Genomic DNA, 27,596 nt, shown 5'->3' on the forward strand with positions numbered 1-27,596 from the left:
CTCTTTCTCAGAGAGATTTATCACTAACACCCAGTAGCATCTGCTGATGAAACTTAACTTCCTGACAAGGGAAAAAAATATTTCTTAAAGAACTCAAGCCTATCTGAAGCCTGGATCAGGCTCTCACCCATCCTTTCTCTTCTGGGTGCCTGCCCCATTGGCTCCATCACTGGCGTTCATTCACTCAGAACCCATTAGCACCTACAGCAGAAGGTGGACAGTGAGGAAGGAGAACCGTGCGATTCCTACTGGCCAACTGGCTGCTAATTAAGCTGCTCTAGAAAAGGGAGGTGGGTGTCGGGACTGCCGGCTGGCTTCCATGGCTCTTTCATTCTCAATTCTGCCCAAGTTTATTCATCAAGGGGAAGTGAGTGTCTTGGGTGCTTCATTTAGATACAAACTGATATGGAGATTCCTACTCTTCTTTTTAAAATAAGGTGTGAGGTCTTCACATACTGTTAAATGCACGTGGCTCCCTTTTAGGGAGGGATGTGGGACTGTAGAGACCCAAATGGCTCAACTATAGGAGTTCTCCCCTTCCTAGTCCTGAGTCAGCCTTGCAGTGTTTGGGCTGCAGAGAAGAAGGTGGGTTTCCATCTGTGCGTCCATCTCCACCTTCCCACTTTGTAGCCTCTACATTCACCACCAGGCTGGTGATGGTGCAGAAGGGACCCCATCTGCACTGCCCTGCTGGGAAGCATCAGCCTGGATCTGACTCCAAGGGAGGGAAGGCCATTATGCGGAGGGTATGGACATTTGTAACTATGGTTACCTCCTCGGCCTATCCTCTTGTGGCTCCCTGGGTCTAAATCATACCAATCTAGTATAGATTTGCAGGGGTTATGGGGGACCAATTCAAGGAGGAACAAAGTTACTTAAGCAGGACATGCAGTTCATACCCTGTTATCTATGCCACAGTATACATCAAATACTTTAATTCTTTTAAAAACATTTAGGGTTTAAGGAAAAAACTCTAAAGCCTGTAACTACCCTGGGTACTTACTCTTAAAAAACATCATTCTTGGATAGGTAGGTGGTGCAGCAAATAGACACCGGCCCTGGAGTCAGGAGGACCTGGGTTCGGATGCGGCCTCAGCCACTTAACACAAAAAAATAGCCGTGTGACCTTGGGCAAGTCACTTAACCCCAACTGCCCTCCAAAAAGCAAAACAAACAAACAACAAAAAATCCCATCATTCTTTAACAGTGGCCAACACAAAATTCATACAGGATGAATTCTAACAATTGCCAAAAAAAGAATGAAAGAGGAAAGAAGGCAAGTGAGACATCATACATAGGCTGGACAGAGTATTGACTTCATATGTGAATGGCAGCCAGTTTATTCTCTTAGCCTTGTAAATAAGGACATAAAGTTTAGCAGCCCCAGTGAAATGTACATGTATGCGTGTGTGTACATGTATGTGTGTGTGTGTGTGCTTGTGTGTATGTGGAGGAAACATGGGGAGGGAGTCCAGAAAGGGAGAGAGACAAAGTGGGAGAGAGAAAAAGAGGAGAAGGTGAGGGAGGAATGCAGGGATGTGTAGAGAAAGAGAGAGAGTGTGTGGAGAAAGGGAGGAGAGAGGGAGTGCTTCAGAGACAGGACGACTCAGATATAAGCTCTCTCTCTCGGACACATACTGACTGGGTGATCCTGCGAAGTCGCTTACTCTCTAACATTACAAATTCCAAAGGAGTTTTTCTTGGTAACTTCTAACACTCATGAAATAAAAGGTCTAGTTTTTTTAATAATATATACATGTGTATTTATACACACACATACTTTTAATAATATATCCAAAATTATGTTAGATATAAATTTTAAAAATGCTCAAATAACTTTAAATAATAATCAAGATATTAACTATACTTAAATCCTAGGTCTGTTAGAAAGTATATATATGCATATATATACATATATATCCATACACACATACACACACTTATACGAGGACACACACACATTTATAGCTGTATATCTCTCTATCCAAATCTCTGGTCTAGTTATAAAAAAAAGCATATGTACACACATTTATGCAAGTATATTAAATAAATATACTTAAATTTCATGTCTGGTAAAATACAGAGTTCCAAAGCTTTAATACCTTAAAACAGCACTAATGCTTTTAGGATACCCTGTATATGTGTGTGGGTGTATGTGCAGATGTGTATGAATATTATAGAGTATATTTTATTTTAAATATGCTTATTCTTATGATATACACATATGAAATATATATCATAAGAACAACTAAGCACATTTAAATCACAGGCCTAATAAGATATAATATGTCTATATAGCTACTGCTGTTGTGGTTGTTCAGCTGTGTTTGATTCTTTGTGACCCCATTTGGGGCTTTTTTGGCAAAGATATCAGAGTGGTTTGCCATTTCCTTCTCCTGCTCATGTTTTAGCTGAAGAAACTGAGGAAAACAGTTAAATGACTTGTCACACAGCTAGTAAGTGTCTGAGGTCAAAGATATTTGAACTCAGGAAAAGGGGTCTTCCTGACTCCAGGCCCTATCCACTGTGCCACCTAGCTGACCCTATATCTCTACACAGTGATTTAAATATGTAGCTATATGTGTATATAAACACATATGCTTATGTATACATATGTAGTTACATATATGTATATATATATTATATATAACTTATTTTAAAAATTGGGCACATCCCAGATTCTCCCTCATTCATTTTCCCTAATGGAAATATACCAATTGTTTTTTAAAAAAATAATAACAAAAGAAATCTATCTCTTTCCCTCTGACTCTTTGCCTGGGAGTGATTTAGACAAGTTACTACTTCCAAGGCTGAATTACCTGTCTAAACGTGGCCAGTGTCTTCAGTTACACCTTCAGAATCAGAATCATAATTGGTCGACTCCGCTCGACCCTCTGGTGCTGCTTGACTCCAGCTATCTGTACAGTCTGAGATGCCATCGTCCTCCCCAACCGTCACCTCTACCCAGTCCACAACATCAGACTCCTCATTCTCATCACTGCCATGACCATCCCGGCTGTTACCTTCAGATCTGTCCGAAGCGGCCTCTGTTGTCTTGCCCGGCAAGGAGTCTTTGGTCTTTTCGCAACCCACTTTTGCCCTGGTCACCAGTTTGTCCAAATCCTCTTCACTCAGCTTTTTGTGGTCCTTGAAATATTGCTGAACCATCTCACCCCCATTCTTTGGATTTTCAGCAAGGTGCGGTGTTCCCTTTCTCAGGACGGACTCGTTACCATGGCCATCCATAGCGTGTTGTTGGTACTGGTCAATCCATTTTAAGGTTCCAGTCTTTAATGAGCATCTGTTCTCCTTGAACCAACGCACAATTTCAGTTCTGACCAGACCAGTTTTTGCTGCCAACTGGTCATATTCCTGTGGGGTGGGCCACTGGGTTCTTGCAAATGTACTCTTCAGGAGGTGTATTTGTTCCTGGTTCTTCATCATTGCTGCGGAGGGGCTGGAGAGAGAACTGGCCAGCTGGGCACTAGAAAGCTGATCCAGCCGAGATAAAGTACCATTGGGGACCACTGTTTCTTTGCTCTTTTTGCTGGATCCCATGGAGTCTAAAACGGCTTGCTCCATGCTGTCCCTAAGCTTTCTCCTCTCTGAAAACCAGGTATCAATTTCTCTTCTGCTCAGCTTGGTTTCTGATCTGAGCTGATCCAATTCTCCTTGGGTGGGGAAAGAACTTTTCATGAAACTATCTTCCAGAACTTTAAGCTGACCCTGTGTTTTTTCTTTGAATTTTTGTGGGGCAAAGTCTGGGTACGCATGGTAGGAACGTCCATGCCGGGCAGCTGCGATGGCCAGCTGATCTTTGGCAAGGGACTCGCTGGTGATATGCACGATGCCCCTTTGGCTCCTATATCTGTGATCACTGAACCATTTCTTGATGTCACTCCTGGCGAGGCCAGTGACCTCAATAAGCCTGTAGACTTCAGCATCATCAGGGAACTGACTCTGGAGGAAGCTTGCTTTCAGCTCAGCTATCTGTTCTTTTGTCTTTTTCCGATCATTTGTTGGGGGCAGTATTGTGGGGGTTACCTTTGGTGGGGGCTCAGGAACCTGGGCCACATGGGCTCGTTTGGGCTCTGGAGCTGCTTGGAGATTTGGTAAAGGTCTCTTCTGGCCATGATTGGTCACCCCCGCGACAGCAAGTGTGATGGGGGAGCACGAAACTGTCGATCCATTAGTCACTTGGGTCAAAACAAGACTGGTCTGGCCAAGGATCTGGCAAGGTAAAGCAGTCTGGATAATGGGCTGGGACATCTTGGTGGATGCCAACTGGGCTGGCAACACAGTGATAGTCTGGGGGACTGACTGGATCGTCCCATTAAACATCTTCTTCCTCGCTTCTTCTACCTCTTCTGGAGACCAGCTTATACCGTGCTTCAAGCGCTGGGTGGCAAACCAGATTCTGATGTGCTCCTCCGGGTGTTTGGAGGCAGCTGTCAACCATGACAGCTCAGCTTGTGTTGGGTAAGGGAACTTGTTGAAGGAGTTAATCATGGTGGCATTGGTGTCCAGGGCACAGTTATATTTGGTACTATTCAATGGGACAGGGACCTTGGGGACAAGATTAATATTTGGTGGTAGCTGTACAGAAGGCATCACGTGCCCTAGTGAGTCTTGAAGCAGTTCAATGCCATTAAGCCTTGCAAAAGCCTCGGCAGCCTCTGTCACCACCCGGGCGGTGGTGTTCCCTTCCACATGGTTATCAGACCCACTTTCTTCTGGTTTCCTGGGTGCCTTCTTGGCATCAACTTTGGGTTTCCCCAGTTTCATGATAGGCGTCTTACTCATAGAGATCCCGGGGTCGCTGTCGCCACTCCCCAGGTTGCTGCCACTGATGGTCACACCATGGTTGGATCCTTCGATGGACTGTTCTAAAACCGTTTGGTTATTGCGTTTAATCAACTTCAGCTTGAAGTTTGTCTCCCCAGGGTGGAACTTGGCATTGTGGTCGGACAAGGAATCATACTTTTTGGTGGTGAAGTTACATTCCGCACACACATAGAGTGGGTTGAGGATCACATTGGGATGCTGCATGTCCACGTGTTCCGTGAACTCATTCAGGTTTTGTGTAGAGTATGGGCAGTATTTACATTCGTAACCCCCCTGGAGTTTTTTGGATTGGTTCTCTGCCGCTGACTTCACCTCCATTAATTCACTTTCTTTGGAAGAGCTCTCAGGCTCTGTGGTCCAACCATCTTTACCAGCGTCAGGCTGGGGAGCTCCGGCCTCTTTATCTTTGCCTCTGTCAACATCCTCGGGCACTTCTTGCTCTACTACTTGGGATGTCCGGACCATACACGGAGTTGTCGATTTTCTTTTGCTTGCCATGGTATCTGTCTGGTGTGCAATGTCTTATTTTATTTTTTTTTTGGGGGGGGCAGCAAAATATGGGGAATGATCCAGAAGGGCTTTACTTTTGAAATGGCTTTGGCTTCCTTCAAACGTTCGAGTCTAGTGTTTGTTTTCAGAAGGATTTCAGCTCAGAAAATGGCTTCTGTCAGCTTCATCCACTAAACACATCAGACCACATTATATCTGTTGGAGAAGAACAAAGGCAGGGTCAGTTTCTCTTCCTGGTATACTTAAAGACAAAAAAAAGGCTAAATATTTATCTGAGTCGCTCCCATAAAACCCATCCCAATTGCCACCTCAATAACTCTGTAACCACAAAAAAGGTTTGGGGGAATGGGGGTCCCAACCAAGAATAATCAATTTTGTGGGAAGAAAGGAGAAAACAGGTCCAAAGCAAGAACAAGGATAGCAATAATCATTCCATGGCTTAGGAGAAGACAGGACAAAAAAAGATAAAAGGTGTTGAATGCTTCCCTTTGGAGGGATGGTTTGGGGAACGATGGGGAAGGAAAGAAGCATCAGGTCAATGAGAAGATCTCCATGCTTGTGTGCCTGATTATTCTATCTGGTCCAAGAGGGCATAATCAGGAAAGAAGTGACAGCAGTAAAAGGCAAGTGTAGATCTGATGCTAGGGAGATTTTCACAATTAGAGGTATCCTGAAATGGAAGGGAGGAGCAGGAACTCTCAGTGGATGTCTTTAGTTCAGAGCCTGGATAACTGACTGCTGGATATGTTATGGGGGAATTCCTCTTGGGTAGGGGGTGGATTAGGTGGCTACTGGGTCCCTTGTGATTCTCCCACCCTGTGACTAATTTGAGGTACCCAATGAGATACTTGCTTTGTACCACTATCTACTGGAAAAAAACACTGGACAGTCAGAAGCCCTGACTTAAAGATTTGGCAGCTAGACCCCCTTAGAAAAGCCACTTGAGTCTCCTTGGCCTCATTTTTCTCACCTATATACCAAGGATAATAATAAGTTGTACTACCTATCACGCAAGATCTGTGTTTTGGTCTAGACATGATTTCTCCTCTGTAATGAAGGAAGGTGTCTGAGGACACTAACAAGTTAGATAATTTCCCCCTGGTCACACGGTATCAGTAAAGCACTTTGCAAACCTTAAGGTACCACATAAACATAAGCTGTTACTGTAGGGATGCAGTGAGCTAATGTATGCAGATGCATTTTGTAAACTGCAAAGCCCCATAGAAACGTCAGCTGTTTTGACAGATGTCCATCAGACAAGCTGGGTGGCACAGTGGACAAAGCACGGGAGTCAGGAGGAACCGAGTTCAAATTTGGCCTCAGGCACTTAACTGCTGTCTGACTCAGTTTCCTCTCTAAAATGGGGATAATAATAGTATTTGCACCTTGTAGCATTGCTGTACGGATCAAAGGAGATTATATTTTTAAAAAGAGCTTATCACAGTGCCTGGTATATAGTAGGTGATTAATAAATGCTTGTTCTCTCCCTCCATTTTGAGCATTCTTTCGAATGGCTGGAAATAGCTTTCTGCTTCAAGTCTTCCCTGACTTTGATACATCTACCACCCTGCTGCCAAAGGGATTTTCCTAAAGCACAAATCTAACCATATGACACCCCTACTTAATACATTTGGGAATAAATATAAAGCTCTTTACAATGTGGTTCCAATGTTCTCTTTCCAGCCTTATTGTACGTTACTCTCCTCCATACTCCTTGCGGTCTAGCCAAATGGGCTTGCTGTTTCTCATTCTTAGCAATGCAATTCCCACCGCCACCCCTCTGCCTGGAATGCCCTCCCTCCTCACTTCCATCCCTTAGAAACCCTAACTTCCTTCAAGGCTTAGCTCAAACACCATCTCAAACAGGAGGCGTTTCTGGATCCTGCCTGTCCCCCTCTCCCCACCCTGGGGGTTACTGCCTTCCCCCCAAATCACCTTATTCCTGTCTATTTTTAGACAGGTTGTGGCTCAGACAGGCTTGGGGTCAGTGAGACTGACATTCAATCCTGCATCACACAGGCTGTGTGACTCTGGGCCAGTGACTTTGCTTCTCTCAGCCTCAGTTTCCTCATCTATAAAATGGGGATAATAACAGTAACTTCCTCTCAGAATTGCTGTTCCTATCGAATGATGTAACATATAAAAAAGTGCTCTTATGTCGTTGTTCAGTCATTTGTTGCGTCTGACTTTGTGATCCCATTTGGGGTTTTCTTGGCAAAGTTATTGGAGTGGTTTGCCATTTTCTTCTCTAGCTCATTTTATAGATGAAGAAACCGAGGCAAACAGGGTTAAATGATTTGCCTAGGGGTGGCTAGGTGGTGCAGAGAATAGAGCACTGACCCTGGAGTCAGAAAGCCCTGAGTTTAAATCTGACCTCAGACACTTAACACTAGCCATGTGACCCTGGGCAAGTCACTTAACACCGATTTCTTTGCCCTCTCCCTCCAAAAAGCAACTCCCCCCCCAAAAAAAAGACTCGCCCAGGGTCACACAGCTAGTAAGTGTCTCAGGCTAGATATGAACTCAGGAAGATAAGTCTCCCTGACTTCAGGCCTGGGGCTCTATCCATGGTGCCATCACCTAATACATAATAGGTGCTTTAAAAAAGCTTTGCTGACAGTGTGTGATGACTGACTTAGATAAACTTAGCCCTTCTCAGCAATGCAAGGACCTAAAACAATTCCAAAGAACTCATGATGGAAGATGCCATCCATATCCAGAAAAAGAAATATGGAGTCTGAATGCAGAGAGAAGCAGATTACTTTCTTTTTTTGTTTTATGTTTTTCTTTCTCATGGTTCCTCCCATTTGTTCTAATTCTTCCATACAACATGACTAATGTGAAAATATGTTTAACAGGGGGTGGCTAGGTGGTGCAGTGAATAGAGCACTGGCCCTAGAGTCAGGAGGACCTGAGTTCAAATCCAGCCTCAGACACTTACCACAAAACTAGCCGTGTGACCTTGGGCAAGTCACTTAACCCCAATTGCCCTGTCTTCTCCCCTCCAAAAAGCAAAAAAAAAAAAATGTTTAATAGGAATGTATGTGTAGAGCCTATATGGGACCATACACTGTCTTGGGAAGGGGGAGAAGAGGAAGGGGAAGACAATTTAAAACTTATGGAAATGAAGGTTGAAAACTAAAAATAAATAAACTTATTAAAAAAAGCCTACTGACTGATATCCTATGGGTGACATGTACAGACATATGGCTTCAGGGCCTTTGAGACAAACCACGTCTTTAGTTCAGTTATAGACTGGTCAATGGATGGAACAATAAAGAATTACCTAACAAATTATTTCTGTATTGGATGGTACAAGTTACATTAAACCTGTGTTCACTGAATTACTCCTTGAACTCTGAACCAGACTTACTAGTGTCTCTAAATTAGGTTAACAGCAAACTCTGTGTACTGAGAGAAAAAACCCAACAATCCAAACCTTCACTTAAACACCTAATTGTTTCTCATGAGTTCTTTTAGTGGCAGATGAAATCAGTCTTATTCATTGCCTCTCATGGATCATATGACATGCAAGAAAGATAACTGGGGAACTAAATGAGGTTGGAGAAAAAAAGAAAATGCAAAACATCACACTGGACTGAAGTAGATAAACATATATGTTTGTTTGCTCTCTTCTAAGAGTTTAGTTTCCACCTAAGAATCCAGGCATTATCTTTCATTGGGAGACTCCTTCTTTTTGTCTTCACTAGTCATGTCAAATCTGTTCCAGGTGATTCCTGGAGGGTTGACATTTTAAAATTTCTATCCATACACTGCTTTCATTCTGGGTAGATGCACGCACGCACATGCACACACACAGGAAAGTATAGAGTAGTGACAAGAATCCAGAGAGGATCATGGTACAGTAGAAAGAACTGGAATCAGACCTTGGTTCAAATCCCTTACCACCAGTATGACTTTGGGCAGGTCACTTTACTATTATGGGCTTTTTTCCCCTTATCTATAAAACCAAGGGTGGGGGTGAGGGATATATGACCTTTGAGGTTCTTTCCAGATCCCGGATCTATGATCCAATCTCTGATTTAAGATCAATAAGTGGGAATTCCAGGGAGGCAGGATTTGGGCCAACATTTGGAGAGAATTCTTAGTGATTTTTCCTAACATTATCTCATGGGGTATGTTTCCTGTTGCTAGAAGGATTCAAGTACAGGCTAGAGAAACCGTTGGGGGAAACTTTATCGGGAGTTTCTGCTTCAGCTAAGGGTTGTACTAAATGACTTCAGGAATCCCCCTTCCAACTGTGATTCTTTGATTTCAGGGCACTGTCTCTGCCAGGATTGTTGTGTATTGTCAGGGCAGAGACAGGTACAAAAAATGGTGCTTCTCCAAGTTGCTTCTTGAGGGGCTGGACTTTGCCAACTTGGTGTTCCTTCCCTTTTTGGTAAGTAAAAGAAGAATGGGAGTAAAGTTAGGGGATAGGAAGAGAAGACAGTGATGAAGGTTCTAGAAAGACATGCATATGAATTAAAAGTATGGGATGGAGGAGGGATAGTAACATAACAGCTAAAAACAACGCTGTAATATCATGATGCATTAATCGTACCCAGGACAAGACAGGTAGGCAACAGTCCCGCTGTTCTCTGCCATAGTCAGAACACTCCTGAAGGTTTTGGAGGTTCAATTCCAGATGCCAATATTTTATAAAAACCATCAGAAGAGCAGAAAAGGTGAAGAGCCTTGAGATTATGTCATATCCTAACCAGCTGATCTAATTAGGTATATTTATCCTGGAAAAGTAATTTTTTTTGAGAGGGGGGTAGGTGGGAAGGAGGTTCATTATAGGTGTCTTTAGGTATCTGATGGCCTGTAAGGTAGAAGAATGACCCATTGTCTTGTTTAGCTCCAGAGGGCTGAAACAGGATCAATAGTTGGTAGTTGTGGAGAGGGTACAACACAAGGAAAGACTTCCTAACAATCAGGGCTGGTTGTCTAAAAGTACAATGGGATGTTTCAGGAAGTAGTGGTTTCACTGTTACTGGAGGCCTTTAAGCAGAAGGTCGATGACCAGAATTGGTATACCCTGGTGCATGTATTTTTAACCTGGGGCCTGGGAACTTAAAAAAAAAATAATTCTGATAATTGCATTTCAATGTGATTCGTTTCTTTTGTAATCCTATGTATTCTATTTTATTCATTTAAAAACATTATTCAGAAAAGGGGTCCACCAGGTTGCCCAGGTGTGACATAAAAGTGCTTAAGGACCCTTTTTGTAGAGGGATTCCTGTTTAGAAATGGGTTGGATCAGGCACCTTACAAATGTCCCTCCCAATTCCGAGGTTCTGTGTTTCTATTAATGAAATCCCAAACCCGGCACATGAATGAGGTCCTCGTTAAGTCCTAAATTAAAGCAGTCATGGCATCATCTGGCTCTGCTGAAGCTATTTTGGCCAGCAGACTGCTGAATTGTTTTAAAATTCTAGGAGTTGCTTATTACAATTTTGGGCATTTATCCTCCCAGTTTAACACACTCCCTCTTTCTCACCAAACTGAATTTACAAAAGGTTGACTTGTATAATGGCACAACCAAATCTTTCCTAAGGGACTTTTCTCCATCCCTGTGTTCCTTCAGTGCCCACCTATTTTTTTCTACTCTACTATTATTCTAAGAACAAGGCTTTTTTCTGCACCAATGACAGGTATTCTGGTCTGGTGACACTTCTTGCCCTTTCCCCAAAGTGGCCTGCAGTCTTAGGGGCCAGAGAAAATAGGTCAAAGAGCCTGACGGCCCCTTGTCTCCAAGCAGATGACACATAGCTTACTTGTCAGGACGAGGGAAATGCCCCTGACATTTGAACTCTCTAATGAAGCATTTGAAGTCATGAGACAGTGAGCAGTCAGACTCTGGAGGTACTCGACATCCTCAGGACCACATTAACCTAACAGGGACTGGAGAGCAGCCTAGGATTGTCAGAACCAAGCACCCTGTACCCTAGAGGTACCTGTCAGCTTTCAGCCCCTCAAAGGAACAATGTGCCAGATTTCAAAGCCTCCCACCTCATGGCTTTGGAGGGGGTGCCACTTCTAATTTAATGGCTTTTCCCTGGAACTGTCAGAGAAAATAACAGTGCTGTTCGGGAGACTGCCAAGGATGTATCCTGTCAAGAGATCAAAGCTGCCAAAAGGAGGCTTTGAGGGGCAGAGCCCTGCAGGTCCCCTCTCTACACACGCCAGAGGAAGGGGCATCATCAGGAAAAGGGGTGGAAGAGCATAAACCAGTGGTTCTGGCTACTGTTCCCGGCTCCCTAGCTCTATTCTCATAGGATCAAAGAATAGGAAGTGAGCCTAGAGACTGTGTAAATTCAGTCCCTTAATTGTACGAAATGAGGCCGGGGTGTTTCAATGACTTGTCCACTGTCACCCAGGTATTAAGGGTCAGAGATTATATTTGAACCCGAGTCCTCTGACTTCAGGGCACATTGATCATTCTATCTATTCCTGCCCTTTGTCTCCCTTCTTTTTTCTGTCTGTGAAATGGAGACTGGTTTATAACCTGTAATAACCACTGGTGACTATAAGTTGAATCTTTAGTTTTCCAAGTATTATTTCTTCCCACGAGAATATGAGCAGCAGCTGTCTTATTTTTTTCTATTTATGTCCCCAGGAAGTGGGGAAGGGAATAACCATTTTTTAAGCACCTACTGTGCTAAGTGCTTTACAGATATGATCTCATTCGTTTCTCACAAAAGCTTTGGGAGGTAGGTGCTATCATTCCCATTACATAGCTGAGGGAACTGAGGCAAACAGAGGTTACAAAACTTGTAAATATCTGAGGCCACATTTGAACTCAGGTTTTTCTGATTCCAGGCCTATCAGTGGATTCACTATACTACATAGTTACATCTTTTTTTCTTTTTCCATTTTAGTTTTGGTCTTTCTTGGTTGTGTCTGACTCTTTCTGACCCCATTTGGTATTCTCTTGGTAGAGATATTGGAGTGGCTTGCCATTAATTTCTCCACCTCATTTTACAGAGAAGGAAACGGAGTCAAACAAAGTTAAGTGACTTTCTCAGGGACACATAGCTGGTGAGTGTCTGAGGCTGGATTTGAACTCAGAAAGTTGAGTCTTTCTGACTTAGGCCCAGTACTCTATCCACTGCATCACCTAAATGCAGCTACATCTTTCAGACAGCTCTAAATGTCAGAAAGCTTTTCTAACATCAAGCATGAACACATAGATCAGAATTCAAGAGAAATGTTTAACCTACTTAACATAATAAACAATTTAAAGGAATTGACCACCAAGAAAGGGACTTTGTACTTTTGGAACAGCAGGATCCATCCTCAGAGGTGTTTCCTCTTCCCCCTTCCCTTACTGCCCCTTTGGTCTTTATTACATGAGCTGTTGTGACCCTGGTCAGAACATTGGGGGCTAAAAGGCATTAGAATCACCATTATCACTATATACTCAAACATTGCCAATCAAATAAATCTTATCAATTTACTGAAGTAGGCCTGGTCCGACCTCTGATGCCTGACTGTGCTATGGAGGCAATATGGTGGGGATGGAAAGACCTATGGCCAGGGGTGTGCTGGTAAAGTTTTAACAACCAGATCTATGAAAATGCACAACCAACCCACTTTTAAGCTTCATCTTCACTGTTAACATTTTCTCCTTCACCTTCTTAAGTCTGGACAATCAACAAAACAATTCGTCCAGTTCTGATTTGTAGTACTGGCTGATTTCTGAGTTGTAAATGGTCACATTGAAAAGTTAACCATTGGCTCTCGTGAGCCCATATTAGCTGGCTTCAGCATAGCCCTGCCTCTGGCTTGGGGGTCAGAGGACCTAGCTCTAAACCTTGCTTCTGCTACTTACAGTGTGGGCAAGGTCACTCACCCTCTCTGAGACTCAGTTTCCTCATCCATAAAAGAAGGTAGTTGGACTACATGGCTTTGAAAGTCTCTTCTAGCACAAAACTCATGCTTCTGGGCCAGTATAAGCTTTGGAAGGTTGTTTTTTCTTTTTACAAGAATTAAATTACCACAGAATCTCAGAGTTGTAAGGGACCTCCAGGTCACTTAGTCTAATCTGCACCTGGAGAGGACTCCCTCCTACAACATCTCCCTACAAGTGGCCAATCAGCCTTTGCCTGAAGATCTCTGAGGTAGCCCATCCCCACATCTGACCAGCTCTAATTACTAGGAAGTTTTCTTTAAATTAAATCTCTGTCTCTACAATGCTCATTTATTGACAAAGAAAGCATTTTATATTTGATCCTGGAGGTAAAAGGAAGTCACTGGGATTTATCAACTATAGGAGTAATAGAAGATGAGGAAAGGTACTTGGCTAAACATCTAAGCCACATCAGGCTTAGTCATTCCTCTTCTCTTCTATTATCAAAGTAAAACAAAAATAGATGATATTTATATATTGCTTTAAGGATTGCAAAGTACTTTACATAATCTCTCATTTAATTATCATAAGTCTACATGTATTATTATGCCCACAGTGGTGTATATATATATATAATATAACTGTATATAATATACAATTATGTGTACTCTACATGTATTATTATACCTTTTTTACAGATGAAGAAACTGAAGCTCAGAAAGGTAAGATGCTTGCCCATGATCACCCAGCTATTAAATGTCAAATACATGATGATGCCAGGACCAGAACTGATAAATCCATGAGCATTCCCCCTCAATTTCACACCATACCATCCCCATCTCCTCCTACTCTAGTTTTAAAAGCTTTGGGCCAGGAGCTAATGCTACTCTCATAATTATTTCCTCTTTTAACATTCAAAGAAAAGAGTAGTTTCAGAGTCACGAAGGCCCTTTGGATCTCATTCTAGCGCCTTGCATGAAATTGGTGATTAATCGCTTGTTGAGAGCTTGCTCAATTTGACTTCTGAATTTACCACTGTACAGGGCTCACAATACTGCCTTACAGCACCACAGTGCTCTACAATTAATAACATACTTTCTCAATGTTTGTCTGATTTGATTCTCACAACCACCCCAGGAAGACTAAGTAGTGTCACTCCTATTTTACAGATGAGGAAAACTAGGCTGAGAGAGACTTGTCCAATGTTAGAGAGACAAAGGGTGGTTGGGATACGTCTCAAACTCGAGTCTTTGGAGTCAGAAGCACAGTCTTCTCTCTACAGGACTACAGTGCTTCTCACATCCCATTAGGGAACATGTATAAAGCCCCACTAAACCTTACTTATTGGGATATTCTCATCAGCTCAGTAAATAAAAATACAGATTTATGCATTTCCAGTGGCAATGTTTTTTACTCTGCAACAATAGTGTTTCATAAGTATTACTCTTCTGAACCATGGATCCTCTCTTTTCCCTTCTTTGGGATTCCATTTTACCCATCTGTGAAATAAACGGGTTGGCTATTTGGTGATTTCATGCTGCCTCCTTCCCTTCTCTAGGATGAGATTCAGGGTCAAAGTTGGGGTGCAGAGTACTTCACTGTCCTCTTGACTTAGGAGGTCACATTCGGTAAGGGTAGGAGGGACCACCAAGCATTTGGAGTCTGGCTGCCCAGCATAGCGATCCCAATGTCATCCATGAATTTGAGGAAAAAAATTCTCAACTTATATACACTAGAAAGACAGCAGGGTCTAATATATGTAATAGGGACTAGTTCTCAAGAACTGGCTGTATGACTCTAAATGGAGGAATGGACCCTTGTGGCTTCTATTACAGCATCATAGGCCTAAAGGAGTTCTCTACCCCCACAGCAAGAGACTTTCTAGATAAACATCCATTTGGATTCTGATTCAGCTAAGTTGTTACAACCCAGACCTGCCACTAATTCCTCCTGTCTGACCTTGGTCAGCTCCTCTCTGCACCCCAGTGTCCTCATCTGCCAAGGGTGCTGGACATGATGACCTTTGTGGTCCCTTCCAGAGTTAAATCTATGATTCTTTTTCTCTACAGTCAATTAATAAATCAACTAATAAACATTCATTAAAGGCCTACTATGTGCCAGGCCCTGTGTTAAGCCTGGGGATGCAAAAAAGGCAAGAGACAGTTAACATATGATTGAACAGGGAACACATGACTGAATTCAACAAGCAGTTCCTACATATCCAGAGCATCATGCTAAATTCTGGGAAAGGTAACACATGCATAAAACAGGATCCCAGTTCTTAGGTGAATTCAAGTTTAGTAAAGGAATGGGACAGCACAGCATTGTGGAAAGAGAGCTGGTATCAGAGTCAGGAAGATCCAAGTTCAAATTTGGCCTGAGACACTTACTTGCTGTGTAAGTTACCTAACTTCTGTCTCCCTTGGCTTCCCCAAACATAAAATGGGATTAATAATAGCACCTAGCTTCCAGGGTTGCTGTAAACATTAAATGGCACGTCTGTAAAATGCTTATCACAGTGCCTGCTACACAGTTGGTGATGAATAAGCCCTTCCTTCCTTTTCCTCCCTTCTCAGCTTTCCAGATAACTTTTTTTTTTAAAGCAATAGGGGTTAAGTAACTTGCTCAAGGTTACACAGCCAGTTATTTCTGGGTGTGGTGCTGAGTATCTGAGGCCGGATTTGATCCAGGTCATCCTGACACTGGAGCCAGTGCTCTTACTCACTGAGCCACCTGGCCGCCCCTAAGCAATTGGTGTTAAATAACTTGCTCAAGGTTACACAGCCAGGTGTTTCTGGGTGGGTGCTAAGTGTCTGAGCCTGGGATTCGATCTCCAGGTCATCCTGACACTGGAGCCGGTGCTCTTACTCACTGTGCTACCTGGCCGCCCCGTCCAGATAACTTTCTAAGACTGTAGTTTTCAAAGATGATCTGGCAAGAAAAAAGCATCAGTCTTTATAGTATAATGGAGGGGGCGCTGAACATGGAAGACTGGGAATCTGGAAGTTCTACTTAGAGGTCAGACAACAAGCACTTATTAAGCCCCTACTATGTTCCGGGTGCTTTGCTAAGTTCTAGGGATATGAAGGGAGGCAAAACCACAGACCTGGCCTTGGAGGAGCTCCCATTCTGATGGGGAGAGGGAATACGCAAATAACTGCATACAGACAGATTAATAGTGAGCATTTACACACATAGCACTTCAAGGTTGATAAAGTGCTTTACAAAATTACCTTATTTTATTCTCACAGCCTACTGATGTACATGCTACTAGTATTCTCATTTTACAGATAAGGAATCTGAGGCAGACAGGTGAAATGATTTGCCTAGGGTCATACAACAATAAGTATCTGAGGTCAGATTTGAATTCAGGTCTTCCTGAGAGAAGGAGCTAGTCCCAGACTGAAGGGGCACTATGGGGAAGTCACAGTCTTCCTGAACCTCAATTTCCTCTTCCAACCATCTGTTGATTTCAGTCCTATGTTCTATGTGCATTTAGCAAACCTTACAGTGGGCTATATGTCAGCTATTGCCATCGTCAAAAAATAATATACTGTAAGTGTATGAGAGATGTAAGCAAAGTGCTGTTAGAACATTGGCTCCTTGATTGAGTGCAGGAATTATTTTGTATTTGTATCCATAGTGCTTAGCCCTCGGTGCCTGGAACTGAGAAAGTCCTTAATGTTTTGGGTTTTTTCCCCATTCATTTATACCTGGCTCAAAGGAAAAAAAAATCACAGCTGACAGGGGATGATGGGGACATCTGGGAGATATTTCCTTGATTTGAGCATCAGAGTTGTGTTTGAAAGGTAGGCACCCACTTGCCTCTCTCCTTTCATACTACCTGTCTACACAATACACAAGATAGTTGCAAAGAAAGCACTTTATTAACCACAAAGTCTGCCGTAAGTGTGACTGAGAATCCCTCAGATTTGGCTTCAGGTAAAACTGACCTCTGAGGTCCCTTCCAACTCTTTAGCATTCTATGATAGTGAATGAGTCAGTTAACAAACATTTATTAAATGCCTACTATGTGTCAAACACTATGCTGGGAGCAGGGATACAAATAAAGGTAGAAAACCAATCTCTGCATTAATGGGGGAGACAACATGCAAACATCTAGGCACAAACAAGCTAGACACAGGATAAACTGGGGGTGATCTCAGAGGGAAGGCATTAAGATCAAGGAGGACCGACAAGTGGGAGTTCAGCTGAGACTTTAAGGACATCAGAGAAGATGAGGAGTGAGCACATTCCAGGCATGGGGGACAGCCAGTGAAATCACTCAGGAATCATGAGATCGAGTCTCTCAGGTGAGTAACAACAAGGAGGTCAGGGTCTCTTTGTGCAGTACATGAGTGGGAGCAGGAGGTAACAAGATGGGAAAGATAGGAAGGACACAGCTTATAAAGGGCTTTAAAAGTCAATCAGAGGATTTTCTATTTGATCTGGGAAGTGATAGGAGCCACTAGAGTTTGTTGAGTTAGTGATATGACAGTGAATCAGTTAATGAATGATTCCTTTTTCCACTTTATACAATGTCCTACCCCCTCTACACTCTTCTGTCCCCTCTTCCCCCCTCCTTCTCTCCCTCCATTCTCTGACTGCTAGCCTGTTACTCTTGCTAAAAGTGAAAGAAGTAACAAAAAAAGTGAAAGGAATTCCTCAGAAGGCAGAGGCTTCCTCCTCATGGTGGGTAGGACTGCAGTCCAGGAATGCCACAGTGGATCCTTCAGACTGGACACTAGATGGACTCTTTGTTCCCTTACAACTTTATTGATGTGTTAGCAATTCAAAAGAAGAATGAATAGGAAAAATACCACAAAGCCCATTTCTGGGAGCTTATTTTTGATTCATAAGATTCCTTCAATGGCTGAGATTTCTTTCCCCTCTCTCCTTACAGAAGAATAAGAACTATATGCACACATAATCACAAAGACATACAATCAGCCTTTAGGGCTTGGGGGAGAATGATATGCTCCTGAAAGAAGAGTCCTGCTGAGACTGAAAGAAAAAAAAATCAATTCTAGTTTTATATACCATAAAAATAAATAAATAAGGTGCTATCAAATGTTTAGATGTTCCTACTTGGGTTTACAATCCATCAGCGTTGGTGATCAAAACACAGAGAAGCCAAAAGACTTCAGGGATATGTTTTATAGACAACGCTAGAGAATCTTTTCGTTTGCTTCTTTCAAGCTTCTAGGCATGCTTCATCTTCTTGTGGTAGAGGGAGGCACAGTCTTTCTGCTTCCTGAGCACAGGGCAGGAGGGTACCAGGATAGTGCTGGGAGCTCACCAAACGATTGTGACTGATAGAATCTATTTCAGAATCACAGAATCATGAGTTGAAAGAGCCCTACAAAGCCATCTACTCTAGTCTGTACCCAATAGTCTCCTCTACAACACACTGGACAAGTGGTCTTTGCTTGGAGATCTCTAGTGAGGGGTAACATGGCAGACTGGTTCCCTTTTGGATGGATCTCGTTAGGACTGATTTTTTTTTTTTTTTAGACATCTGGCTTAAATTTGCTTCTTTATAACTTCTACCCATTGTTCCTAGTTCTGCCTTCTGGATAAGTGCTCTCTTTTCCATTGAGAGAAGTTGTTATACTTGAAGACAGGGATCCCACGGGTTTCTTCAATTGATCTTCATATGTCATGACCCTGAGGCCCTTTACTTCCCCTAGCCATTCTCTCTAGACTGTCAATATCGTTCCTAAAATGTCACACCTATTTCTGAACAGTGACCAGAATAGCATAAAAGGTTCCATCGTCTCCCTAGTCCTGCATGCTATGTTTTTCCTGATGTAACTTAAGACCTAGTTAGCTTCTTTGGCTATTATATCACATTGTTCACTCATAATGAATTTTCAGTTCGTTAAAATCCCCAGATCATTTTCAGAATAATTACTGTCCAGTCATACCTCTTGAACTTTGCATTTCTAAAGTTGATTTTTTAGTACCCAAATATCTCACTTTACATGTATCCCTATTGAGTTTCATCTTAATTCTGTCCAATGTTTTGGCCTTTCAAAACCCACTCTGTCCTCCAAGGCAGTAGTGTCAAACTCCAAAGGAAGGGATCCCCGAGTGTTGCATATGAACTCGGAAAACCACAAATTAACATTATCTACGTTATACTGAACTTTCTGTGTTCATTTTGTTAAACATTCCCCAGTGAAGTTGGGGAGTTCTACTGGCAGATTCTGACACCTCTACTTGGAGGTATTAGGTAAGGCTCCCATCTCTGGTTCATCTGCAAACCTGATGAGCAGGTGCTATCAGTCATTAAAAGACCCTGAAGGGAAAAACGCTGGAGAAATACTTTCTAAACTAGTGGTTAACAATAAATAAACAGGTATTAAGCACCTATTGTGGTAGGTGCTTGGAATACAAAGATAAAAGTAAAAGTCTGCTCTTAAAGAGTTTACAATGCAGTTAGGAATGCAGAAAATAGATTTAAGGTACCTGAAGGAATGGGCAGCTTGGTGGTGCACTGGATAGAGAGCCTGGCCAGGAGTAAGGAAGACTTGAGCTCAAATTCAGCCTCAGGCATTTCCAGTATCTTTACCAAGAAAACCCCGCAATGGGATCACGAAGAGTAAGGCACAACGGAACAAATGCAGAGGGGAAGGTTCTACTAGCTGGGGATGGAGGACAGAGGAGGAGGGGATCATGAAAGGGTTTATGAGAAAGGGTGCATCTGAGCTAAGCCTTAAAGAAACTAGGTATCCTTAGAGGCAGAGTTGAGTAGAGAGCAAATTCCAGGCACGAGAGACAGTCAATGAAAAGGCATGGAAATGAAAGACAGAATGATCTTTCAGAGGAATGGTCTGAAGACCATTTTGGCTGAACTGTAGTGCACATGAAGGGAAGTGATACACAATAAGGCTGGAAAGGAAGGTTGGAGTCAGGTTGTGATAAGCTTTAAATGCCAAGTAAAGGAGTTTTTATTTGATTCTTGAGTTTAGCAACTAGGGGAGTGATGTGATCAAACATACATTTTAGGATAGTCTGGAAGGAGGAGAGACTAATGGGCAAAGATACCAACTAGGAAGCTAACACAATAGCCTAGCTAAAGGTGACAATGGCCTTAAACATGACTGTGGCTGTAAGAATGAAGGGCACCTATGCGGTACAGTGGATACAGTGCTAAGGCTAGAGTCAGAAGACTCACCTTCCCGAGTTCAAATCTAGCCTCAGACACTCACTCCCTATTTGCCTCAGTTTCCTCATCTGTAAAATGAGCTGGAGAAGGAAATGGTTAAAGTATCCTCGACAAGAAAACCCTAAATGAGGTCACTAAATACCACCTGAAAAACAACTCAACACCAACATCAAAGGGGAAATGGAGAGCAAGGTCACGAAATCTCTCTTTTCTAAAGGAGTTCAGTAACTGTCTCAAGTCTATTTCTCCTCCTTACATACAGTAGGTGCTTAATATGTGTTTGCACTCTTACTTGGAGACTTCACTAGACACAGAGATCCCCTATCCAACTTCTTTGTGGGCCATGAGAAGCACCTTCATTCCACTTTTGTCACACAGAAAAAGCCTTCCCTTTGATTCTACCATTACCTATAAGTGTTCTGTTGCCATGATCCAGAACTCGGAAATTCTTCTCTCTGATCACAAATTCCTATCTTTACATCTATCCCTCTGCTCACTCTTCTTAGACTTATCCTTCCTCTTCATCACAACCTCTACTCACTCCAGCTCTTCCTTGTAGTTAAGCATTTCAACCATATGGTGTCTTCTCCCCTGGAATCCTTTTGCCCTTCATCCTATCACCACTAATGCCTTGCCAAGCCCCAAGATTGCCTACTCACCCTCTGTTGAGAACTGCTGGAAGGAATCTCACATTCTGACTAGATTAAGTACAAATTTTTTATTTACCCTTCCCCCATGCTCAAGAGTGCACGCAATCCTTCCTTAACTAATCTTTTAATACACTGCTCACATCAGCTGTTGCAGATTTTGTCTTCTCTCTTTAGGCCTTCTTTACCATCCCCCTGCTTCCTTGTTAGCCAAGAACCTCATGAAGCTGTTCCCCCGTGTGTTCCCTCTCATCTACAACTCAAAACCCCTTTGCATCATCCCCCATTCCTCCCTCCTTTGCTCCATCTCTGCTCTTCTCCTTGTAAGGTCACGACCTCTACACCTGCCCTTGATTTCACTCCCTTCTTTCTCCTCTGGTAGGTAGGCCCCTTCATCATCCTTCACCTTTCTCTCATCTTCAGTCTTCCCTTCCTACAAACACACTCAGGTTTTTTCTATCTTTAAAAATCCTTCAGCTGACCTTGCCATCAAGATTTATCATCTCATACTTCCTTCTTCCATTTCCAGAACTTCCCATTCACTTCTCAATCCTCTGCAATCTCATGTCTGACCCAATACTATATGGGAATTGCAATCTCCCAGGTTACAAACAATTTCTTAATTGCAAAATGCAATAGTTTTTTCTTGGTTCTTATCCTGCTTTGACCTCTCTGTAGCATCTGGTTCAGCCGGCCATATGTTCTCTTTTCTGGGTTTTCCTGACACTTTTCTCCTGGTTTGTCTAGTGTTAAGACTTGCTTCTGAGTGTCAGTTGGGGATGTTTCATTATCCATGACTATTCCACTATTGTGGGTATCTCCAAGGGCTCCTGTCTCTACACTCCCTTCCCTTGGTGAGTTCATCACTCTGAGTTTCAGGGATCTATATGCAGATGACTTCCAAATCTACATCTCTATCTCTCGCACTCCCATAATAGCTATCCGCAGCCTTCTCAACGTCTCCATCTGGATGTCCTGTAGGCATCTCAAACTCATCATGTTTGAAATGAGCAGAACCAAGAGAATACTGTATAAAGTAACAGCAATATCGTTTTAAGAACAACTTTGAGTAACTAATTTTGGGTATTATCAACATCTAATTAACTACAAAGGACCTATGGAGGAAGATGCTATCTGCAGTCAGAAAAAGACTGATAAATACATGTATAGAATGATTTTACATATATATATATACATATACACACATACATATTTGTGTCTAATGGTAGCTATCTCTAGGGCGGGGGTAGGGGAGGGAAGGGAAAAAGGAAAATTAAATAACTTTATTATATATTTAAAAGTAATAGCAAGTTGTACATAATAGATTTGCAGTCTAATGTGTAATTTTTTCCGATTCTACTATGTTATGGAAAAACTTGCTTTATTAAGTTCAAAATAAAATTTTAAAAAAGAATTTACAAAAAGAAAATAGGCCAATACGGTCACCCCCCCAAACTGTCCCTCCTTCAAACTTTGCTATTTCTGTTGAGGACAAGACTGTCTTGACACCGATCCAGGTTCACAAGCTCAGAACTGTTCTCAAGTGTTTCTTCTCCCTCACCCAGCATATGGAATCACGTGCCAAGTTTCTACTTTCACCTTCATAATATTCTTATAGCTTGCCAGGAATACAAGTCCAGCTCACTCCCTGATAGTTTGCTGACTCATTCTCTTTTCTTTTTGAAGAACTGGAACATTTGCCCATGTCCTTCTGCAAATTTGACAAAAGGGGTCCGCCCAAAGTACCTTCTTGACATTGCCAACAAGGCAACCAGGCTAGTCATATTACTGGTCCTCTCCTGTGCCCAGCCTACCCCTCTTTTCTGATTTTGCTTCTGCACATAATAAGCACCTAATAAGAGTTGAATTTTAATTGGTTGCTTTTGTAGGAATATTCTCTATAGGGAGGTTCTTTACCATTTTTGGTATCATGGTTCCCTTTGGCAGTGTGGGGAAGCCTATGGACTCCCTCTCAGAATAATGCTTTTAAATGCATAAAATACACAGGTTTACAAAAGAAACCAATATAGGTATTCAAATATTTTTCTGATCCAATCTATCCATGGATCCCTTGAGGGTCTGTAGACTCCAGATTAAGACCCTGGTTAAATAGCCTCTGCTTTATTTCTTATGTCTACCAGTCTGTTCGACTTCCTGGGGTGAACAGCAATGGTGACAGGAAGAAGTGGCAAGCACTATCCTTGCAAAGCCAAATGAAATGGGGGCTTCCTACATCCAGTGGGGGGGAGGTCAGAAACTTGTCTAGACAAGTCAAGGGATGAGTCTCCTTACCCCCCCCCCCCCAACCTCCTGTAAACTGTCTAGTCAAAACTAAACTCCTGGCTGTTATTTTTTCTTTTTCTGGATATGCAGAAGATGTTGTGCATGCCTACAGGGGCTTTAGTGTTTGGGTTCTGAATTTTTGTTTTGCCATTGTCTGTACCAATTTTCACTTCTCCCTAGGTCAAGTCACTTAGCTGGGATTAGCTCTCCGCCTGCAGGAAGTTCACAGAAGCCCAGGAAGGCAGAGCCTTGTTTCAATATCAGGTTCCTCTCTGCTTTCTTACCTATCCAGGATGTGTGCTGCTAATGAGATTATCTTTCAACCCGGGCCTTGCCTACCTTGATTCTAAAAGATAAAAGCACTGACCCTTAGAGCTGGAAGTGACTTGGGAGGTCATCTGGTCTAACCACAGCCCAAATCATGAATGCTGTCAATAATATCCTCTTCCCAAAGTGGTTACCCAGTTGAGCCAAGGCTCTGCCTGAAGACCTCCAGAGAATAGAAGTTCAGAAATGCCGAAGGCAATTAATTCCATTTTTGGACAGCTTTAATGGTTAGGCAGTGCTCCCCGCCTCCCCTTTTTTGTAAACTGAAATTTACTTTTCTCTTCTGCTTATTGGTTCTTAGTTCTGTAGTCTGAGTCCAAGAAGATTGAGTTCATGTGCCTTTTCCACAAGAGAGTCCCTCAAATTCTCAAGTCCACTTCAAACCAAGGGGCGTTTTCAAGTCAACTAGCGTTTATTAAGTGCCTATGTTGTGCTGGACACTGTGCAATGAGCTGAGAATTGAAAGAAAGAAAAACAGTCCCTGCTTGCAATCTTATAGGGAAGACATGGAAAACACCATGTACCAACTAGAAAGATACAGGATAAACTGAGAGAAGTTTGGGGGGGCATTAAGATTGAGGCCCAGGGAAGGCTTCTTGTAGGAGGTAGGACTTTAGCTGAGACTAGAAGGAAGGCAGGGTGGGAGAGATGAAGAGGGAGATCATTCTAGGCATGGGGATGTCAGAGAAAATGACTGGAGTCAGGAGATGGAATGTCTGAAGGGGAACAGCAAGGAGGGCTGCTGTCCCTAGACTTCGGAGCATTTGGAAACCTAGAAAGGGAGGAAAGGGTCCCATTAGGAAGAGTTTTACAAGCCCAAAGATGGATTTTATATCTGACATTGGGGGGGTAATAGGGAGCCACTGGAGACTACTGAAGAGGGGGGTGATAGGGTCAGACCCGTGCTTTAGGAAGATTAATTTGACAGCTGTGTGGGAGATGGACTGAATTCAGGAGAAACCTGAGAGAGGGAGGCCCACCAGCAAGCTATTCCATTTGTCCATGTGTGAGGAAATGAGGACCTGCACCAGGGTGGTGGCTGGGTCAGAAGAAGAGAAGGTAATCTATAGGAGAGGTGTTAGAAAGGAGAGATATTATGCAGGATCTGACAACTGATTAGATATGGGGGGATGAGGGTGAGTCAAGGTGCCTGGGAGAATAACATAACATTTATCAAGTATCTGCCATATGTATGGCACCGTGCTAGGCACTGAAGAGACAGTAACAAAATAAGATAGTCGCTGACCTCAGGGTCAGGGGGGATATATTCAGCTAGGGGAATACAACATTCATTAGATAAATAAACAGAAGACAATTTGCACAGGGAGAGAGGGTACTAGCACCTATGGAGATCAGGAAAGGAATTGGTGTGTGAGTTCAGCCTGGACAAATACTAATGACTGGGAGAGGTAGTGGCAATAGCAGAGGACATTCTAGGCATGTGAAAAAGCCTGTGCAAAGATATGGAGGGAAGGCTAGGAAGCTAGGGGGGCAGAGGCCAGTGTTGAACCTGGAATCAAGAAAGTCTTACTTAAAATCCGGCCTCACACATATTACTTAACTTGTGTGTGCCTCCATTTCTTTCTCTGTAAAATGGGGATGATTAATACTATCCTCTGCTTCCCAGGGTTGTTGTGAACATTAAGTGAGATCATTTTTGTGAAGCATTTTGCAAACCTTACCATGCTAGCTCTTATTATATGGAAGACTGGGGCTGGGTTTGGGGTACAGCAGGGAGGGCAGCTTGGCTGGAACACAGCATTCATGAAGAGGAGTAATGGAAAATACCTGGAAATGTGGGCTGGAGGCAGAGCATGACGGGCTAAGACAGGAGTGTGTATTTTGTCATAGAGGCCATAGAACCTCTGAATACTCTTTTGCAGAGAAATGATGTAGTAGTAGCTGTGTTGTGTGTGGGATGGACTGAAGAAGAAAAAGGCTGAAAGCAAGGAGATCAATTAGCAGGTTACTGCCCATAGCCCAAGGAGGAGGTCATAGGAGGCTGGACATGGATGATAGCCCCTGTAAGTTAAAGAGAAAGGGATGGTGTGGAGACAGAATTAATAAGACTGGGAAACTAAATGGATATGGGAGGGATAGAGGCAAGGATGACCTTGATGTTGTGAGAATCTGAGTGTGTTCTCAGGTTGGTATGTTTAACAGAAATGAGGAAGTGTAGAAGACAGGAAGGTTTAGAAGTAAAGATAATGAGTTCCTTTTTTGAAGTATAATGAGCCTGAGATCTTTTCGAGGGCAGTGATCATGTTGTCTTTTCTCCAGAAGTATTCCATCTTTTTATCTATGTTCCCCCTCCCTTTTATTTACAAGTGAGGTTCAGAAAAGCTGCCTACAGTCACACTATTAGTAAGAGAATCTGGATCTTTTGGTTCCGTGTTGTGTAGTCTTCACACAGGTCAAAGTTTAATCAGCTTTCTGGAGCAGCTACCCTTAAAAAGAATGGACAGACCTGAGATAGGTAAGGAAGCAAGCTTTGCTATACGAATCTGTCCAGTCTGAGGTTGATGGAGAGAAACCCTCAGAAAAACTCATCAAAAGGATGTTGCTTGGTTCAGAATTTGGGCAAACGATGTATCTCTTAACACATTCAGCCACCTATGTCTGAATGGACAGTTGACAAAATATTTTGGGTTCAGCGGTGAGGAGGTACTTGTATCCCCTAAAGTAAGGGCAAAAGAAATGCGGATGTCTTGACCCTACTTTACAAATCTAAGGTGAAAGGGCTGGGGGAAGTTTGGGATTTTCTGAAGGTTATCCTGGGAAATTTTCATGAACTAGACCAGAAACCTGATTTTTATGACAAGTCACAACTGGCTCCCCCTCAACAAGTCCTATTGGTATGTATGAATAGCAGGAATCTCCCCAACAAAGAAAAAACTAACTTACACTGAGTGCATAGTACAGCAGACACAAGTAATTTAATGTCTCTCTATGCCTCAGTTTCCTCATCTGTAAAATGAAGGAATTAGACAAGATGGCCACTAAGCTTCCTTCTAGCTCTAAACTTTTAATCCTTAGCCTGGACCAAATGCACATATTGGAACCATGCTGTTTTCCTAACTACAAAAAGGAAGTGACAGTTCTCAGATCACAAGGCCCTTCAGGAAAGTTTTTTGAAAGGGCTTTAGGATCTAGGGCTTAAAAACTAGGACAATAGCTTGAGAGTCAAAAGGGCCTTCACAAGCCATCTAGTCTTAACCCCCTCATTTTATAGAGGAAGTAACTGTGGCCCAAAGAGCTAAATAAGATGCAATTTACTCCAACATCACACAGGAAGTAGCAAAGGTAGAATCTGAACGCAGGTCCTCTGACTCTTAATCCACTGCTCTGTTCACAGTATGTTGAAATCTTCTATTAAAGTAGAAGCTATTTTTTTTACATTTATTTATTTATCTACATTTTTTTAAGCACCAGCACCACCAGGGGGCCAAATTTCTTATTAATAGAAAAGTGTGGAAATGACTCTCCTTCCTTCTTTTCCTCTCTTCATCCTTCCCTTTCTCTTTCCCTTTGTGTCTCCTCCCTTCTTTTCCTGCCTGTTTCTCTCTTCCTCCTTCCCTCTCTTACTCTCTCTTTTTCCCTGTCTCTCTTTCCTTTTTCTCTTGCTCCATTTTGCTTTCCCTGTCTTTCCTCCTTTCCTCTTTTCCCTCTATTTTCCCTTTCCCCTCCTCTCTCTCCATTTTCCCTTCCCCTGCTCTCTCTTTCCCTGTTTCTCTCCTTTTCTCTGTCTTCCCTCCTTGCCACTCTGCCTTTCTTTCCCTTTCTCCACTCTTCCTTCTCTCTTCTCTTTTCCTTTCCCTTTCCTCCTTCCATCTGTCTTCTCTCCTTCCCCTTCTCTTTGCTTCTCTCCCCCCTCTCCATTTTTCCTTCTGTCTTCCCTCTCTGCCTCTCTTTCCCTTTCTCCCTCTCTCCATTTTCCTTCCCTCTTTCTCCTCCCATC

At 42.7% G+C, this 27,596-nt stretch overlaps 1 protein-coding gene across 11 annotated transcripts in view; it reads right to left on the bottom strand.

The window, feature by feature from the left end:
* The window catches only part of ZHX2 (zinc fingers and homeoboxes 2), a 225,903-nt gene that overhangs the window by 13,396 nt on the left and 184,911 nt on the right, over positions 1-27,596 (bottom strand). For 10 of the 11 annotated variants that reach the window (XM_069081265.1, XM_069081269.1, XM_069081266.1 and 7 more), the window contains one exon: positions 2,820-5,550. In XM_069081265.1, coding sequence (XP_068937366.1) covers positions 2,824-5,343 — 2,520 coding nt within the window. In that variant the 5' untranslated portion in view covers positions 5,344-5,550 and the 3' untranslated portion in view covers positions 2,820-2,823. The remainder of the gene's footprint in view (positions 1-2,819; positions 5,551-27,596) is intronic. The other variant, XM_069081271.1, reaches the window with a different exon arrangement.

The sequence above is a fragment of the Petaurus breviceps genome, unplaced genomic scaffold (assembly GCF_028583685.1).
Source record: "Petaurus breviceps papuanus isolate PSGF00001 unplaced genomic scaffold, PetGlider_PUasm1.0 98, whole genome shotgun sequence".
In the NCBI taxonomy this organism is placed as follows: domain Eukaryota; kingdom Metazoa; phylum Chordata; class Mammalia; order Diprotodontia; family Petauridae; genus Petaurus; species Petaurus breviceps.